This window comes from Podarcis liolepis (genome assembly GCF_965112155.1).
Source record: "Podarcis liolepis genome assembly, chromosome: 2".
Lineage (NCBI taxonomy): Eukaryota > Metazoa > Chordata > Lepidosauria > Squamata > Lacertidae > Podarcis > Podarcis liolepis.
Genome location: NC_139555.1, coordinates 6,909,088 through 6,929,341, shown reverse-complemented (window position 1 = coordinate 6,929,341; position 20,254 = coordinate 6,909,088). Strand labels below are relative to the sequence as shown.

Sequence of the window (20,254 nt, the reverse complement as noted above, 5' to 3'; positions counted from 1 at the left end):
TTCTGTTTCGTGATGGCTTTTTCCTCCTACTCCACATTGTAGTCACAAACTACTTAAGAGTATCCAGTTCTCACATGGTGCCACATGTTCTCACATTCTGCTTCTTTTAAAAAATCATGGATTTCAAGACACCATTTTAACTCTGTATATGTCACAGTTGAGCTATAACTTTAGTGAGTGCTTGTAGTGGGAGGGGGGGGTAAGTGAATAATCAATTGCCATATTTTTCCGTATATAAGACTAGGTTTTCCCCCTAAAAAATAATGTCAAAAATTAGGGGGCGTCTTATACTCTGGGCCATCTCCCAGATTTTCTTAAATTTGAGTCCCCCAAAATAGGGGGCGTCTTGTAACTTACAGGAATCAGCATGTTTTTACATGAGTAGAATGTGTTCTTCTATTTAAAATGCACCTCTGGGTTATTTGTGGGACATAGGAATTCATTCTTTTTTTTTCTCCAAAATGTGGTCCGGCCCCCCCACAAGGTCTGAGGTACAGTGGACCAGCCCCCTGCTGAAAAAGTTTGCTGACCCCTGGTATAAAGGGTAAAGAATTGATTTAAGGTTGCATTGTCCACTGCAAATCCGCCTCACACCCACTTACCGAGGCCGGGGTGTGGAGGGCAAGGCACAGCAAGCCCTGCATTGTGTAGGTGCGGTGTTAGAGCTAAACTAATGCTCCTGCCACTGTGTCCGCACCACACTGAACTCCTCACCCCTCTCACTCTCCATAAGAGCCAGTGATGCTCAGCATCAGGAAGCCAGGCATTCAGCACCACTGCCAACCCCACCCCACCAACTGAACCCCACCCCACCAACTGCGACTGCCCAATGGTCTCCTTATGAGCTTGCGGCTCATATCTGGGAATCTAATTGCAAGCCTTTGTTTGGCAAGTGGGGAGCCAATTACATTGGTACCTTGGTTCTCAAACGTAATCCGTTCCGGAAGTCCGTTCCAAAACCAAAGCATTCCAAAACCAAGGCGCGCTTTCCCATAGAAAGTAATGGATCAATCTGTTCCAGACTTTTGAAAACAACCTCGAAAATAGCCATTTAACATGAATTTTACCATCTAACAAGACCACTGATCCATAAAATGAAAGCAATGATCAATGTACTGCCGTCACACAATCAATTGGTAGCTGAACTGGGTTCCACACAGTCACAAAAACAAAACAAAAAAGAGCCACAAAAGCAAAAATGCAAAATGAATAGCAAAAACAGACAGACCTCAGCGTAACACTCAAAACGCAAGTGTGGCACTCAAAACGGAGCATGTTCAGCTTCTGAAAAAAGTTTGCAAACCAGAACACTTACTTCCTGGTTTGCGGTGTTTGGGTTCCAAGTTGTTTGAGTACCAAGGCGTTTGAGAACCAAGGTGCCACTGTAATATCAAACTTGCTACACGGTGTGAGAAGGATTTCAGGCCGGAGCACACCAGCTATTATGTTTATTAAACTTGTAAATTTAGAACATTGTTTTGCAGGCTCTAACATGCTAGGATTACTTCACCATCCTTACCTATGCCTCTTGCCTCTACCTGGGGGCCTGGAGATGTGGAGAGAATCGTGCTGATACTAATGACAATGCAATTATTACATTTAAAACTTGTGGGAAAGCTGGGAAAGGCAAATGAGATAATTTTTGTTGTCATCCTGCTTCTGCTGCCCCCACACCCTTCTTGGATAATCATCGAAGGATCATAGAATCACAGAGCTGGAGTCATCTAGTCCAACCCCATCCAAACATACAGTCCCCCATCCAATTTGAAACCATACTGGACCCTGCTTAGCTTTGCAAATGTGCCAGCAGTTTTACTGCAGCACCACTAGTGCTGGTGGCACATATGGAAGCAGAAGTAGCCCCAACACAGCTGTATGCCAGGATGCTGTAAGCAACTCCCGGCTGGTTGCCCAGGAAAGTATATAGACAAGGGAAGGTTTCTTACCATCCTTTTTAATTTGATATTTACAGAGAGAGGCTATAGAAGCAAAACGGTTGCTTCTGTCTCACGAGTAGGTCAGCTCTAGCCATGCTATCTGGGGCTGATGGGAATTGTAGTCCAATTGGGCCTATTTACAGTGGTCATACAACAAGGACTGGGCAGGGGGAGGTGCTGTGTTGCCCATCCCCCTGCCCAGTCCTTGTTGTATGCACTGATGTACGAAGGGGGGGGCAGGGGAGCGCACCGCCCCGGGGACCATTTGGGGCAAGGGTGGCATTGTGGCCACCCCCGGGACGCATGCCGCACCCTCCCGAGACGCGCGCCGCATGCTGCACAACCCTGGATGTGTGCCATGCCCCCGCGGGCACCGCACCATGCCCCTGCACCGCTCGCCACACCCCCATGGGCACCACGCCACACCCCTGGGATGCGCGCCAACCACGCCCCCACCTGTTTTCTGCTCTGGGGGCTGCAACATGCCCATCAGAGGACTGGCTAGGTCTCACCCAACTATGATTTAGCAGCAAACCACAGTGGTACCTCGGGTTAAGAACTTAATTCGTTCCGGAGGTCCGTTCTTAACCTGAAACTGTTCTTAACCTGAAGCACAACTTTAGCTAATGGGGCCTCTCGCTGCCACCGTGCCGCCGTTGTGCAATTTCTGTTCTCAACCTGAAGCAAAGTTCTTAACCTGAGGCACTATTTCTGGGTTAGCGTCTTTAACCTCTGGTACCACTGTACTCTTGAACAAAGGTTGGAAATAATTTCAGGGACTTGGAGAGGGAACCCAGGAGAGATAGCATGAATCATAGGTTGCAGCAGTGTCAGGAGTTGCTGAAACACAATTTTTAGGGCCAGATGTTTCTTTGGTCCTATTAGCAGGGCTCTTATGTCTAGAACCTGCTGCCTTCTTTGTGTTAACTCTGCTTGTTCTGTGCTTGCCTTTCCCACCCATATATGACAATCTCTGTTCCAAGACTGTGTGTGATATTTGGGTGAGAAAAGTTCCTAATTGCTGTATGTGCCAGCATAACTTAGCACCATCGCTTTGTCCTTACTTGTTTCCTTTGCATTCCTGCCAAGAAAATCTGCAAGGCACCGAGTCAAAAGAAAATGAGAAAATCCCTTGGAAAGCTGCTTCCTAGACCAGACGTGTTCTTCTTCCCCTCAGCCAATTTCATTCCCATGATTTTAGCATAAGAGATCCTGATTTCATCCAACTGTGTAATTAGAAATGTTTACAAAATAACTATCACTCAGCCAGTCATTTGGGCTTCGGTATTTTGAGTCCAGGACTGGTAGATATTGTACACAACAAACTGTTCCACACATCGCAGTCTCCAAGCGATGGAAAGCTCCATGGGCTCCAGCTTTTACCCAGGGTTCCCTTTCCTTGGAATGAAAGTCAACGGAGACTGTGGCATCTTTGGGGTGTATCATTTTATTTACACCTTAGGGGCTACCCCTCCTGCTTGTTCCACTCTAGTACAACCACTAGAGGTCACACCTCTAAATTTGGCCAGGCTTCAGAACACACAGGTGTTTTGTGATATTCATCTGCAGACTGATAAAATGGTGGCTGCCCTAGAATCTCATTTCGACAACGTGTTAACCCCCCCCCCCCTGATATTTCCTCTGACAGTCATGAAATATTTTGCTCCCAGGACAAACTGCTCTGGATCGGCTCCAGAACATAAAACCATGTACAATATTTAGAAAAGGATATATTGTGAGCCTAGGACTTGCCGATCAGAAGGTCGGCGGTTCAAATCCCCGTGACGGGGTGAGCTCCCGTTGCTCGGTCCCTGATCCTGCCAACCTAGCAGTTCGAAAGCACGTCAAAGTGCAAGTAGATAAATAGGTACCGCTCCGGCGGGAAGGTAAACAGTGTTTCTGTGCGCTGCTCTGGTTTGCTAGAAGCGGCTTAGTCATGCTGGCCACATGACCCGGAAGTTCCCTTGGCCAATAAAGTGAGATGAGCGCCGCAACCCCAGAGTCGGTCACGACTGGACCTAATGGTCAGGGGTCCCTTTACCTTTACCTTTATATTGCATTCAGTTTCCATTTGCATCTAATCTGACCTTTTCTCCTGTGAGGTCAGGCAGCATACATAGGAGTCATCAAAACAAGAACCCTGAGAGGTCAGTTGGGTCTAGTGAAACTATTATTTTCTCAAGGCCAGCATATTTCAGGAACTGCTAAAGAAGAGGGATTAGCAAGGGTTGGGGCAGCCTGTAGCTTCCCAGATCTTAGTTATGTTGGCTGGGGCTGATGGGATTTCGATTTCAATCACATGTGGAAGTCCATAGGTTTTACACCTCTGGGTTAGATTTCCCTCTATTCTGCTTTTCTTTCTTCATTGAATTCTTCACTTCGTCCTGTAAATTCAGATTTAACCAGGAAGAATTCTTAAAATAATTCAGGAACTGCTGCATGTGTGGTTTGCCACAGTGTTTTCTTGCTTCTCAGGTGGGATTCTGCACCTTCAATAGCTGTATTTCGGCAGATGTAACTTACATAGCCATCACATTTTGTATCTGGCTGTCATATCTTTGCATTATTTCTCCCCTCTGCAATAGCATTAAAATCCTCATTTTACCACATTCATGCAGAAACTCATGCTTGCTTGCTTGCTAGTAAAACCCCAAGCCAAAAAAAGAATTTCATCACATCAATAGGAGTTTGTGGCAGTGCTTTTTATCCAGGTCCACAAGCATACCTTAGAGCCCTTAGTCATCTTTTTTTCTAAACAAATCACACACACACACACACACACACACACACACACACACAAAAAACACATTTAAATGTTTTATCCTTCCCTTTATAGGGGCAATAGTCTGGCAATAATGAAGAGGGGAGAAACATGGAGTCCCTCAAACCATTTTTTATTTTTTTATTTTTTTATGCTCAGCACAATCCATTTATTAGAAACAGAATTCCAAAACAGGATGGAAAACAAAATGCATGCAGAAATGTATTATACAGAAGCACTTAGGGCAGTCAGTTGGAGGTAGAATAGCACACTTGTCTCATTATGCACATTGCAGGGCAGAGATGGAGAACCCATAGCCCTCGAATTGTAATTGGATGCCAATTCCCATCAGCCCCAGTGGGCAAAGACAGTGGGAGCTGTAGTCCAGCAAAATCTGGAAGGCCATAAGTTTATCCATCCTTGTTATAGGGAATGAAAATTGATCATTCTTCTATGTTAATGCCAGTTGGAATATTTAGAAAAGAACATGTATGTTTTCTGTTGTCTTTGTCCATGGAGTTTTTTGGTTAAAGCTATGGTTTTCCCAGTAGTGATGTATAGATGATGTGTGGAAGTGAGAGGTGGACCATAAAGGCTGATCGCTGAAGAATTGATGCTTTTGAATTACGGTGCTGGAGGAGACTCTTGGGAGTCCCATTGACTGCAAGAAGATCAAACCTATCCATTCTGAAGGAAATCAGCTCTGAGTGCTCACTGGAAGGACAGATCCTGAAGCTTAGGTTCCAATACTTTGGCCACATCATGAGAAGAGAAGACTCCCTGGAAAAGACCCTGATACTGAGAAAGATTGAGGGCATAAGGAGAAGGGGACAACAGAGGACAAGATGGTTGGACAGTGTTCTCAAAGCTACCAACATGAGTCTGACCAAACTGCGGGAGGCAGTGGAAGACAGGAGTGCCTGGCGTGCTCTGGTCCATGGGGTCACGAAGAGTCAGACATGACTAAAAGACTAAACAACAACATGTATGTTTTCACCCACACAGGAGTTTCTGGCCATCTTTATACTTAATCACAAGTATTATGTCCTGGGAAGACAAGCTCTTTGATCAGGTTTGGGCTTCAAGTGACTATTTTGGCTGGTAGGAGCGCAGAGACTGAAACCACAAAGCCAAACTGACAGGTTAATGGAGGGAGACACTGCCGTCCAACAGCAAGAGGAGGGTGAAAATTGCAAAATAGCTCCCAGTATCCATAGATGGTACAGCTGTGTTCTGTGGACTTAAGCCAATTTTCTATAGCTACCAAGAAGGCACATTTGTGCTGCAACAGCCAAGTCATTAAGCAAAATTGGTAGTTCATACAGCTTGTAGAAATGTATGATGGGAGCCATCACTTTAGTATTTCTGAATAAATATCAGATTGACAGCAGGGTATTTGTAACATCTGCAAAGGGGTTTGTTTGGCAAATCTGCTGTTTTGAGTATTTTCTATTGGTAGGCAGTAATAGGGGGAGGTTGCCATTATTGGTCATCCGCGGTGCCAGCTGCCTATTGACCTTCCTAGTATCTTCGTCCGCAGTAGCCAGCAGGTGCTACATACTTGACGCTGGAGCCCCTGCCACTCCCACAACTGAAACCCCGTGGAGGGGGACACGGTTCTCCGCAAGGTGGGCCACAGGGAGGAACACATGTCACCCCATCCCTGCAAGGATGCATGGCATCCACACATGAATCTCTCCCTGGCCCGCAGGTTGTCACTCGAGGGCCACAGGTTGTCGTGATCTTGCCGCGGGGCCCACACACAGGTCGTGGGTCGGTGTCACACACAACTGCACCCTGGCTCCTTCGCACAGCTGGTGGGGAAGAGGGAGAAAAGCAACATGGTGGTTAGAGGTCAACTCACAAGAACATAAGAATAGCCTGCTGGATCAGGCCGATGGCCCATCTAGGCAGAATCCTGTTCTCACAGTGGCCAACCATATACCTGACCTCAAGCAGGATCTGACCACAAGAGCCCTCTTCCCTCCTTTGGCTTCCAGCTATTGGTATTCAGAAACATTAGTGCCTCCAACTGTTGAGGCAGAGCATAACATGCATGTAGTCATTGATAGCCTCTATGAATTTGTCCAATCCTGTTTTGAAACCATCCAAGTTGGTGTCCATCACTCTCCTCCGTGGAGTGAGTTCCATAACTGTGTGAACTCACAAAACTGTCAGGAGCAGGCCAGCAATAAATCACACGGCGTCAGTGAAGTTAACTCTTCATTCAAAGAAACAAGACAGCTTGAGAGACCAGGCCCAGTGAGCAGAGCAACGCTTCCTGGTAGATCTTACCCCAATGGGGCAGTTGTGAGGACTGAAGGTCCCCACCTTCCTACAGTTCCTTAAGCCTCCTGCTCCGCTCGGTGCTTCCCAAGCAATCTGAGACTTTGCCTGTATTTGCTCTGCCCTCTTCATACCTCTACTGGTTCTAGGAGACCGGGGGGGGGGGGACACGTTAGGGCAGAGGTCAGGGCCCCACATTTTGGAGTAACATCTAATGAATTTGGTATTTAAGGGCGTGTATTTTGTATCTTTATATTTCTGAACTGCTCCAGGGTTTTCTTATGAATTGGAACACAGAAATGTCATAATGACAGTAAAGTTAAAAAAATTGCACATTTCCCCTAACGAGGGGAGTCCTCCTAAGTACCAAGTAAAGAGCCCCCCATAAGACCACTATTCGAGAGTCTAAACCTATCTAATTGCACCACTATCTGGCCTTCAACTCTCTGGCCTCACAGAAATCATTTTCTCATAGCTTGGGCCCCTGTCACTTTTCCTTGCCCCCCCCATACTCATGATGAAAACATGATCATATCTCACTTCTCTAATAACCATCATCGCCAATGTCACCCAAGAAGGGGGCCGTCAGAATACTTACAGATGTTCACAGCACATTCTCCCTCACCCAACCTAAAAAGCAAATCAGTAAATGGTAAATAAATGGGTTCTTTGCTAGGAAATCGCCATCACTGCTGTGCATCATTCATCGACTGAAAAATCTTGGCCTGATATCACACATGAAGGATGTAGAATGGCCCTGCCCCCTTGTTTCTAATCTCATGGCCTCTCTCTGGGGCTTTCTGACAATGGCCACCAATGATTCACCCAAAGCTTCTTCCTATACCCTCCAAGGCACCATGGGGTAGAGCAGGGAGTGTTGTAACTCAATAGTGGAGCACCTGCTTTGCTTGCAGAAGGCCCCAGGTTCGAATCCTGTCATCTCCAGCTTACCTTTCTTTTTCTTTTTTAAAAAATTGAGTAGTAGATAATGGAGAAGATATTCTCCTCCTGAGGCTCTCAAGAGCTGCTACCAGGCAGAATAGGCAATGCTAGACTTGAGCAGACAAACAGTCTGATCTTGTATAAGGCAGCTGCTAAGTGCTACTGTCACTCTTCCTTGCTGGTTCCACTGGCAAGGAAGGATAATAACTGAACAATGTATCCTCTCCCGGTGTCTAAATCCATTTCTATAAGGCTGAAGTTAGCCGAATGGCTCAGCCTCCACTTTTGGCCAGTAAAGTGATAGGAAAACTTAGCCTGCTGTACTTTTGCATTGCAGATTGCTGTTAAAGGAACTAAAACTACTTTTAAAAGCCTGCAACTATTTAGACAAATCCACAAGGATTCAATAATGGTTTAGTGATTTCATCTGTTTCCTTCTCCTATGGAGACTTAACAGTGATATCGAACAACTTCTAACCCATTGAGTCAAGCATGCCCCATACAACTATTCTTTATTGATGATATGTATTTATTTACTGTGGACACGGGTGGCGCTGTGGGTTAAACCACTGAGCCTAGGACTTGCCGATCAGAAGGTCGGTGGTTCGAATCCCCGCGACAGGATGAGCTCCTGTTGCTCGGTCCCTGCTCCTGCCAACCTAGCAGTTCGAAAGCACCTCAAAGTGCAAGTAGATAAATAGGTACTGCTCCGGCGGGAAGATAAACGGCATTTCCGTGCGCTGCTCTGGTTCACCAGAAGCGGCTTAGTCATGCTGGCTACATGACCCGGAAGCTGTACGCCGGCTCCCTCGGCCAGCAAAGTGAGATGAGCACTGCAACCTCAGAGTCGGTCACGACTGGACCTAATGGTCAGGGGTCCCCTTTACCCCCTTTACCTATTTATTTACTGTACTTATATCAGTTGCCCAATAACATATGCTCTCTGAGCACCATGCATTATGCTCATCTAGGTGCTTGATATCCTCCTTTTTGCAGTTGTGGGCGGGCACAAAAAACACACACAATGCATTTATCCAGCCTCATGTACACAATACGTAGCTAGTGTGCTACTTTTTGCTAGGTGGGCTCTAGACTGTGCTGCAATGCAGCCAGTGTACTAATTCACCCAGTCCTATGGTGCTCACCTGAACTCCTCTCCTTCTATCAGCTTCCTGTAGGTGACAATCTCAATATCCAGGGCCAGCTTGACGTTCATCAGCTCCTGGTACTCTCGCAGCTGGCAGGCCATATCCTGCTTGGCCTTGTGCAAGGCATCTTCCAGCTCAGCCAACTTGCATTTGGCATCTTTCACAGCTATCTCCCCACGCTCCTCAGCTGCAGCCACCTCCTCTTCCAGTTTTGCTTTCTGTGGTGGCAAAGGCAACAGCATCATAACAGCACATGAACTCAGCTATATTGGTCCCTGGACTGCCGTTTGCCTAGTTAATGTACGTAATGCCTTATTAGTTGCAAACACTAAAGAACTAGAAGGAGTGGTTTTGAGGGACACCAATAATTTCTCTGCATATTCCACAACAATTCAGGAGTTCCCCTGGAGATTTTGTGAGCTGATGAAGTGATAGGTTAATTATTGCTTTGTATATTCTTTCCCACACTGTGATCATTCCTTTTCAAAATGGTTAAACTCAAGGGGGGGGGGAGCTTTGCTGGATCAGGCCATTGGTCCATCAATTCTAATGTCCTATTCTTTGGTATGCATAAAAACTGAATAAATCTCCCACCCCTTGCTCAGCCTCTCATCAAAGAACAATGGCTTAATTCAGATCTATGTTTCCTAACTATAATAATAATGATGTTGATGATGATGATGATGATGATGATGATAATCTGGCTGAGTTTCCCAGCCATTCTGGGCGGCTCCCAATCAAGTGTTAAATATAATACAGCATTAAATATTAAAAACTTCCCTAAATAGGGCTGCCTTCAGATGTCTTTTAAAAATAGGATAGCTGCTTATTTCCTTGACATCTGATGGGAGGGCGTTCCACAGGGCAGGTGCCACTACCAAGAAGGCCCTCTGTCTGGTTCCCTGTAACCTGACTTCTCGCAGTGAGGGAACCTCCAGAAGGCCCTTGGCGCTGGACCTCAGTGTCCGGGCTGAACGATGGGGGTGGAGACGCTCCTTCAGGTATACTGGGCCGAGGCCATTTAGGGCTTTAAAGGTCAGCACCAACACTTTGAATTGTGCTCGGAAACGTACTGGGAGCCAATGCAGATATCTCAGGACCAGTGTTATGTAGTCCAGGCAGCCACTCCCAGTCACCAGTCTAGCTGCCGCATTCAGGATTAGTTGTAGTTTCTGGGTCACTTTCAAAGGTAGCCCCACATAGAGCGCATTGCAGTAGTCCAAGCAGGAAATAACTAGAGCATGCACCACTCTGATGAGACAGTCTGCTTAACTAAGCTTAACACTCTTAGTTTCATTTAAGAGAATTCCCACCCCTACCTCCGTACTATTTATTCACATCAGATCTCCTACAATTTTACCTGGAATTGTTTTCAAGCAGTATTAAGGACTAACAAATTGGAACTTTTTTTAAAAAAAAAGGTGAGAGTATCATTTATTCCACATGCTGAACTCCATACCCAGTAGTGATCTGTTGTGATCAAATAAAATTCCTGCTCGACTGAACTTGAAGTCACTTGGTTCCTTGGTAATCAGCTGTGGTACTTCAATTACACGTTTCTAAACTGCAGCTAACCTCACAATTGTGACTTCCAAAAGTCAACACTGTCCCGTCTTACCTGGGCTTTGACATTTGAAACTTCTGCCTCCAGCCTGTGGACCATCCGGGTCAGCTCACTAAGTTCTTCCTTGACGCTACGCAGGTTGTCACAGTGTTTGGCCGCAGTCGTTTTCAACTCTTGATACTAAGGCAAAATAGAAGACGGTGGAACCACTGAAAGCCGGGTGTGGTGGGGGAAGTCACACAATTTCCCTTTGTTTCCCCTTCACAAGCCCAGCCCTTACTGTGCCTCTCTAGCCAATGCATGTGGCCTCAGTGGGAAGAGATAGAGGCCAAGGAGAAGTGGATGGAAAGGCCTCACCCCAAAGCAATCTAGAGAGGAGGCTGTGAATGAATATCAGGGCAAATAGCTCCAGCAAAGGGAGATACTTCAAAACAATGGAAACTGAAGAGCACCCCTATAGCATCCTTTGACATCCACCCATCCTTGAGGGAACTCCCTTCTCTAGATTGCTTCCCATACCACGAGCCACTTCTATTTATACCATCACCCATTTTCCTTGTCTTATCTCGTGCTTCCCATCCACAGGAGAATCTGCTCTCCTTGCAGTGCCTCATTCTGCCGGTCCCAATGCCCAGTGATTCCTCCCAGCCACCCGTTGTTCTCCCTCCCCCTTCTTCTCCAGTTCATTGACACTGTACACATCTTTGCATGTGGGAAACACAGTTCTGTCTTAAACCCAGCAAAATGCAAAGGTCACAACTCTCCACTGCTGAAGACAGAAATGTGGAAGCTGTATGTCCACCATATGGAATGAGAGAAGTTTCCCATTCCTGCCTTAAGGCATGCTAGATATTTCCACCACAGGGTTCACCTGGCAATGGCACCAAGCTTCAGCCTCAGCCCGGCTCCGAGAGGCAATTTCTTCATACCGACGCCGGAATTCCTCAATGACACAGTCCATATTCAGGCCTCGGCTGTTGTCCATCTGCACTGTGACACAGGTGTCCGAAATGCAAGACTGGAGCTCACGGATTTCCTGTCAGAGGGACAGAACATGGCCTGTCAATACTATGGAGTTTTACTTTCATGAAATTGCCTCCAGATTTGGCCTGCTCTTTTCAGAGAAGATGGAAGAATTCCTTTGAATATTTGATTCCACACCCCACTCCATGATCTCTGGCCAGAACCAGGCTGGTTTTGAATCTTCAGCTGCCCTGATAAGAGTTGATGGTGCTGAAGGTCAACCACCCATACTACCTTCCTATTATTCTGTGAGCATGATTTAAGGTGTGGGGAATTTGCACTAAAATGGCCTTAATGTCATGAGCCCAACCCAGTCTAGAATGCCCCTTCCTGCTCCTCTTTACCTCACAGTCTCCTCTAATCAATCACGTTGTATTCCACCCAAGATGATGAAGTTGTCCCATGAACCTCTACAGAAGACCCTGGCCTAAGTCATCCACACCCACCATGCTGTTATCATCCACTGCTGCATCTGAATAGTTGGGGCCTCCACACAGCTGAAGAAATGTTTGATTTGCCTTGAGCTGGTTGAATATCATGGGCAGTAATAGCAGTTGATGGTCTTGGCATCAAAAAGAATCCAAATGTTCTCTCAGCTACATGGAGGCTCACACCAAAGCTTCTGCTTTCTGCCTGAGAGGTCAAGAATATGTCTGTCTGATCTAGTTCTAACATGGTTTTCTTTCTCAGCTCTTACCCCAATTCAAAAATCTTTGCGTTTGCCTTTTGGGCTACAACCTGTCACAAGGGATAGAAGCTGTGGTCCAAAAACCCCACGGGTTTTCCATCTCTGTATGGAATGGGAGAGTGCCTTACCTCCTCAAAGGTAGCTCTGAAAAAGGAGATGTCTTTCCTCAAGGCGTCCACTTTAGTCTCCTTTTCTGACTTGTCCATGAAAACACAATCCACCTCCTACAGGAGCAGGAGAATGAAATGGGGAAATATTGATAAGAAGCCATGACTCTTAACAATTATCATTCAAAGTGCTAGGACAAGAATAGTGCTAAAACCCACTCAGGTCTAGAAACAAATGCCATATTTTGGAAGACTTGCCACTTGCCTTTTTAATAGTCACATACTCATTTTCAGCACAAGTGCGGCGGTGACACTCCTCTTCGAACCTGATGAGGTAAATGAAACAGTTTGGCCTCACATCTTGAATGTTTAGGTATTTTATTTATTATAAAACCATTTACAGACTGCTCGATATTCTAAAAACCTCTAAACCATTTACGGTATAAAATAAAACAAGCAATGTCATTAAAACAAAAAGAAAACTGAAAATCAATAAAACGGCAGCATAAAAACAAGTAGATGCATGCAAAAAGAAATGTAACAAAAATTCAGGGGATTTGGGCATCGGAAACAAGATCTTTAAAGTAAAGGGGCAACCCAGGCAAAGAGTGAAACGCTGTATTTTTCCCTCTATAAGACACCCCCATGTATAAGATGCCCCTTACTTTGGGGGACTCATATTTAAGAAATTTGGGGGAGATGGCCCTATGTATAAGACGCCCCCTAATTTTTTACATTATTTTTAAGGAAAAAATCCTAGTCTTATACATGGAAAAATATGGTATTTACAGGTGGTGCTTATCAGGTACTTGTGCATATCTCATCCAAAATTATTCTGCTCATGTTCATTTTGGGATGACCTTTGAAGACTGACTTTGCTTAATGCTGAATGAACTCTAGCTTGACAAATCACAAAAGAGAGAGCTGGCCTATAGGGCTAGTCAATGTAATACCCTGCAGATGCTGATGGGCTACAGCTTCCATCATCCCTGACTGGGACAAGTGGGAGTTGGATTCCAACAACATCTGGAGAGCTACAGGCTCTCTGTCTCTGCCCCAGAGCATTGGCACGTGCAGCAGAGTTGTGGCTTCTCTTGCCCATTCTGCCTTCCATCGCCCCATGTCTTCTGTAATGAACGGGACTCCAGATGTGTCACACAGCTGGCAAGGAAGATTTCACACAAGGCCAGAAGAGGCTTGACCAGAGGTAGCCACCATTTACTGATCTGCTGGTGGGCCACCATACGTAACTTATGACTGCATTTGGACTGCACAGGTCTGGTTTGGGCTCTGCATTACAGCATGTCCTTCTGCTAGCAGGCTGAGATGATGGATCTCACTCACTTCTTCCTGTTGCACTCCAGGGCGTCGCTCCAGTTTTTCATTTCCGCCTGCAGCTGTGCCCTCTCACATTCCAAGCACTCCAGCTCTTTCTTCAGGTTGGCAATGTACTCATTAAACATGGGCTCCATGTTACTTTTGCAGCACTTCCTCTCTTGCAAGAAGTCCCATTTCGTCTTCAGCATCAGATTCTGTTGCTCTAAGAATCGGACCTGTCAATCAAAGGAAACAATATTTCTCCCCACCAGGACAGGAGTGTTTAATTTTAGGGCTGAATCAGAACTGATTCCAATATGAAAGGCAAAGAGGGTCATTCCAGGGGTCCAGGTGCATGCCTGAGTCCCATTAAGCTCAGTGGGTTTTGCAGAACTGTAAAGCAATGACAAACCTAGACAGCATCTTTAAAAGTAGAGACGTCACCTTGCCAACAAAGGTCCGTATAGTCAAAGCTATGGTTTTCCCAGTAGTGATGTATGGAAGTGAGAGCTGGACCATAAAGAAGGCTGATCGCCGAAGAATGGATGCTTTTGAATTATGGTGCTGGAGGAGACTCTTGAGAGTCCCATGGACTGCAAGAAGATCAAACCTATCCATTCTTAAGGAAATCAGCCCTGAGTGCTCACTGGAAGGGCAGATCCTGAAGCTGAGGCTCCAATACTTTGGCCACCTCATGAAAAGAGAAGACTCCCTGGAAAAGACCCTGATACTGGGAAAGATTGGGGGCACAAGGAGAAGGGGACAACAGAGGACGAGATGGTTGGACAGTATTCTCAAAGCTACCAACATGAGTCTGACCAAACTGCAGGAGGCAGTGGAAGACAGGAGTGCCTGGCGTGCTCTGGTCCATGGGGTCACGAAGAGTCGGACACGACTAAAAGACTAAACAACAACAACACATTCACCTCACCATTGAAAGCATAAGAAAAGCCCTGCTGGTGCAGAATGACTACATGCTCATTGCCAAACAAGATGAAATGCATCACTAAATAAGGGACACCCATTTGCATAAAATGTGCATGTGCTGAGTTATAGGTATAGATGCAAACTGAGACACAATGACTAACATTTTATTAGCTATACAACGGGTCTTCCCATAGAGGAGAAGACTGTGCCTAGCTGACTTGTGGGTCTGCTCAATCTGCTATCCCAGTGCTAATTGCTGAAGAGCAACCTGGGTCAGATCAAAGGCCTGTCTAATCTAGCAGGCTTAATTTAGCTACCATTATCCCCTGTATCAGGAAAGGGGAGCCTGTAGCCCTCCAGATGTTGTGCTCCAGCTCCTATCAGTTCCAGCCAGCCTGCTCAATAGTCAGGGATGATGGGAGGTGTAGTCCAGCATCTGGAGGACATCAGACTCTCCAGCCCTACTATATGCAGAAGAATGTCAGAAGTGCCATGTTGGATGATCCATGTTGGATGCCTCTGGGAAACCTACATGAGTGCAACAGTGCTCTATTTTCTCTCCTCCTTTTGAAAAGACATATTGATCAATCTCCAACAACACATTTTGTGGCACTGTCTTCACGATACACGGAGGAAGCTGATGAGATGCCACCTGCCTCCTCCACCCTGCTGCAAGTAACAGGCCAGCTTAGATTCAGATCATCCGTGATGTGACTTTGGCTGCTTCTGAAATATATCCAAAGAGTGATGCTGGATATTCCAGTCTCAGGGACAAGCATTCTGTATACATTCCCTGCCAAACTCTTTGAACATACCAGCCTTATGCAGAGTCAGAACATTTGTCAGGAGTGTGTGCAGGAGCCAAGCCCTGTGACTGGTAGGGCCTCGCAGGACTGGGGCCTTCCTGAGTTTGGCCTGGAAGGGCAAGGCGCTGCCACACAGGTGAGGCTTGACAGAAGACGCGTAGCACCTGGTGTCAAGGGCCAGGAGGGGTAATAAGACCAGCATTTCCCTCTGGCTCTTTGCCACAGCAACACGCTACCCACCTAGCTGTGCTTTGGCTTCCTGGCATCCTGGCTCTTGGACCCTTGGCTTCCTGACTCCTGGTTTCCTGACCCTTGGACCCTTGGCTTCCTGACTCCTGGTTTCCTGACCCTTGGACCCTTGGCTTACTGACCCCTGGACTGCTGACCCTGGACTGCTGATTCCTGCTTCCCGACCTCTACCCCAGTCCCGACGTACCAAGCCGGGACTCCGACTGCCTGTAACCTGGACCGTAACACCATTGGTACAGCTAGGTCAGTATTGCAGTGTCTCTCTCCAAGGCAATGATTTTAAAAGGGTCCCTGCTTCGCCGTAGCAGAGAAGACCCTGTTTACCATGGAGCCAGTCCCTCCAGTTCAGAGGGAGTCCGCCATTATCGGTGGCGCCACCCCGGAAGTCCTCTCTCCAAGGCAATGGACATCCCTGTGCTATGTGGAGATGCCAGGGATTGAAGCTAGGGTGGACCTTCTGCATGCAATTCAGGAGCTCTACCACTGAGCTATAGCCCTTCCATGACTCACCTTGTCAATGAAACAGGCAAACTTGCTGTTGAGGAACTGGAGCTCATTCTTCTCTTGGCATTTTGCTGCTTGGGCCGTGGCATCGATCCCCAGGTTGAGAGGTTGAAGCAGCGTCTCATTGCAAGTGACGGGGGTGATGCCAGGTGAACAGGGTGGGCAGACTCCAGAGCGCCTGAAACCGTAGCCGTATCCAGTGCCGCAATAGCCGTATCCAGTGCCGGCACCATGACAGCTATATCCACACCGCGGAGGCAGGCAACTGTTGGCAGCCATCCTGGGGCCACATGAACCGGCGCCACCCAGGCTCCTGCTACTAAAATGACCCTCTCCTCCGTAGCTGATCTCAGTGACCTTAGCAGAGCAGGAAGTGCTCATCCGGGAAGCATGACCTGCAGGGTGCAGGGCAGCTGAGCAGGAGCTGAAATTCCTGGGGCCACATGCAGAGTTTGAGTGGCAAGACATGGTTCCGTAGGAGAGCAGAAGCTGGAAGAGGAAAAGGGGAAGCGAAACTGCAAAGCAAAAGAAGCAGAGGTAGTGTGGTTTACTGCGAGGAAACGCTCCCTTTATATCTGTTTGGGACAGCTGGATTTGGCCAGCATTGAAATGGAAGAGAAAGCAACTTCTCTGACATTTATTAGCTTGGGACATTTAGGGAACCAACTCCCCATGTCCTCATCCACACTGTTTGATGGCTGATCACATGGTAGATGAAAAAGAGTTTTAGGGATTTCACAAAGGCCTCTTTTTTTTACAGCGCCTACAATGATGTATTAAAAGGGCTGATTCCACCTTCCCCTTTTTATACATGGAGGAAACGAGACTTGTAATTATGACACGGATATCAAGAAGTTGGGATTTGAAGTTGACACCCCTTCCTGGTTTTGTCAGCAATTGGCTGTGCGACCTCTGCATCTCAGTTTATAGACCTCTCAGCAAAGATAATGAGGGGGTTGGACTAGATGACCCTTGGGGCCTTTCCAGCTCTAAGGTGCTATGATCTCCACACACACCCACACCCAAAAATGTTGGGAGGCTTAATTATCAGACATGCTGCCTGGAGATGAAAGGTTGCTTTGATGTAGCAAAGTCATTGCTGTGCAACATAATGGGACCTTTTGCAAAATCCCTCTAAGCTGCTGAAGAAGCAGAGTCTTTGTCAAGTGGAAACAGAATTAGGAATGCAATGACAGGCATGGGTTTCACACAGTCTCCCTGAAAACTGCGGCCATCAACACATCATGCCACAGATTTATGGGGTTACTCTCAGTGGAGACCCCTCCCCACCCCCAATAAGTAGCTGTCAGATGTTGCCTTCACTGTGTTAGTATCATCTCTTACTGCATGTAGTTTTTAACTTTCCCCTGTCTCTCATTCCTCTTCAGCCTTGGGTTGAAATATGGGCCACCCTATGCTCTGCTTCAGGGACATGGGTGGTGCTGTGCTCTAAACCACAGAGCCTAGGGCTTGCCAATCAGAAGGTCGGCGGTTCAAATCCCCGCAACAGAGTGAGCTCCCATTGCTCGGTCCCAGCTCCTGCCCAACTAGCAGTTCGAAAGCACGTCAAGTGCAAGTAGATAAATAGGTACCACTCCGGCGGGAAGGTAAACGGCGTTTCCATGCGCTGCTCTGGTTCTCCAGAAGTGGCTTAGTCATGCTGGCCACATGACACGGTAAAACTGTCTGCGGACAAACGTCAGCTCCCTTGGCCAGTAAAGTGAGATGAGCGCTGCAACTTCAGAGTCGTCCACGGCTGGACCTAATGGTCAGGGGTATGTTTACCTTTACCTTTTTGCTCTGCTTCACTGAAGCCAAATTCTCCTACCCCTTCAGGATTGTTTAAGCTGTGAGGGGAACTTGCCTTTCAGAAAGGGGTATAGGAGGTCTCTAGCATGTGGGCTCCAGGCCCAGTTATTGGAGTTACTTCTTCCCAGGCTAAAGGGTGATGTGGGGTAGAACTGTCGCAGAGGGTACATGTGATCTCTGTGTCCCAACAGATCTCTCTCTCTCTCTCTCTCTCTCTCTCTCTCTCTCTCTCTCTCTGTGTGTGTGTGTGTGTGTAGTAAAGTGGTAGCTGCCTGCCTGCCATACTCCTAAGCCCTCTGGCCATACTCCACTGCTGGAAGAGTATGAAATTCAGCCTGCCCTCTGTCCCCACAAGCTAGGCTGCTGCCCTCAGGTGCTGAAGGGCCCTGCCCTGCCGTCAGTGTTGAAGTATGATATGACGGTCCGTCGGTCAGTCTGCTTGTGTGTGTAGAATAGGGTGGGTGCCTTTTCATCCTCCACTCCAAGCAGCAAAACATCTTGGGTTGTGTTTGTGTATGTGCACTCTCAAGATCCAGTCTTCATAGCATAGTAGAACATCTGCTTTGCATGCAGAAGGTCTCAGGTTCCATCCCTGGCATCTCCAGTTAAAAGAATAAGGTTTCAGCTTATGGGAAAGACCTTTCAGCCCCAGGTCCTGGAGAGCCATGACAATACAGGTCTAGATGGACTAACAGCACGACGTCATAGAAGGTTGCTTCCTACACGAATAATCCAACTGCAGTACAGCCTTTAAATTGCAAGAGGGAATAGCCCATCACCATTTAAAGGATGCCAAGTCAGATTGAGCTTGGAAGATGTGCCAGCTACGTGGCATCAGGGGTGGGGTTAGTGCAACAGTCCCATTCTTTGCTCTATGCATGGACTGCACCTATGGCTATCATTGGTCAAGGGGCTAGAGTTGCCTGTGAATTTCATGTAATGGGCAATTTAAGAAAGTAAGTCATCCACAGGAAATTCCCAAAAAGCTTTAAAATGTTTCAATAATATTGCCATTGAATTTCAGGTAAAGCAAAACTCAAGTACACGAAAGCTTTGCGGGGATTTTAAGGCAAAAGGAAGAAACATTAGTAGAGATAGATGGATCTCCCTTTTCCCTTCTTAAATTCTCTCTGTTTCCACAGTAATCTTTGGATTTATTTATTTTAATCCTCATGAAAAATTGGCATCACTCTAGAGCACATTTCCCCTAATCCACATATTTTTGCAAGAAATGTTCCTAATGCAAAGCATTTTTAATGCCATTTTCACTAATTACATCAATGTTTGCGTGCACTTTTCCTTAACATATATGCACATTGTTTCACTGGAGAACTGCTTTGTAAAACTCAGAGAAGTGTGCATTTCGATGGGTAGCTGTGTTTCGGTTCATGTATTGCTTCGAGAAGCATGAATTGGGTAGTTTTTCATCAAAATGCAAACAAAATCAAATCTGTCTCCCAACCCTAAACATCAGCAAAATTTATAGGAGTCTTGTGTGCCTATATTTTTCATGTGGTAGTAAGCATAATAGTAGCACCTCTCTCCTAACTATTAATGCATGTGATCTTGAGCAAACACTCTTAGTTTCCATTGTATTGTGAAGCTGCACTTCTCTGAATGCTTCACACACCACAGAAATTTAGTACTGCTGGGCTAGCAAGTAAGTTGCTAATAATGACTAGAGGTGTTGATGTTGCAAATGATACTGCCCTACTTAATGTTTTGCAATGATACTTGCACAATTTCAAGACATTAACTTCTCCCATTGTGATATGACACATTCACCATAAAAATCTATGCAGCCTATCATTTATTTTTCAGGGCAGTCCAAAAGGTGCCCGTACAATCGGAGTTGGGCTTCTGTTGATTGTGTGTGTATGTGTGTGTGTGTGTACTCGAAATATACAATGGTTACTAGGGAGGAGTATACAAGCTCCCCACTCCACCTCTTTGGATCAGGAATGGAAACATCTAGTCCTCCAGATGTTTCTGAAGAATAATTCTTTGAACCTTGGCCATGCTGGTTGGGATTCCAGCTGTTTCACTTGCAAATTCCCCCAAATATATGGTACATACGTCTGCTGCTGGCATCACATTAAAGGTAAAGGGACCCCTGACCATCAGGTCCAGTCGTGACAGACTTTGGGGTTGTGGCGCTCATCTCGCTTTATTGGCCGAGGGAGCTT

The 20,254-nt window shown here is 46.5% G+C and overlaps 1 protein-coding gene across 1 annotated transcript; it reads right to left on the bottom strand.

Moving 5' to 3' along the window:
• Positions 1-9,067: 9,067 nt before the first annotated feature.
• LOC310700892 (keratin, type II cuticular Hb5-like) lies at positions 9,068-16,538 on the bottom strand (the record flags this gene model as incomplete). The annotated part of the gene is made up of 7 exons (XM_083490846.1): positions 9,068-9,292; positions 10,693-10,818; positions 11,510-11,674; positions 12,478-12,573; positions 12,722-12,782; positions 13,801-14,009; positions 16,266-16,538. 7 exons carry the CDS (start codon positions 16,536-16,538, stop codon positions 9,068-9,070), a joined length of 1,155 nt encoding a protein of 384 aa, XP_083346972.1.
• Positions 16,539-20,254: the final 3,716 nt, after the last annotated feature.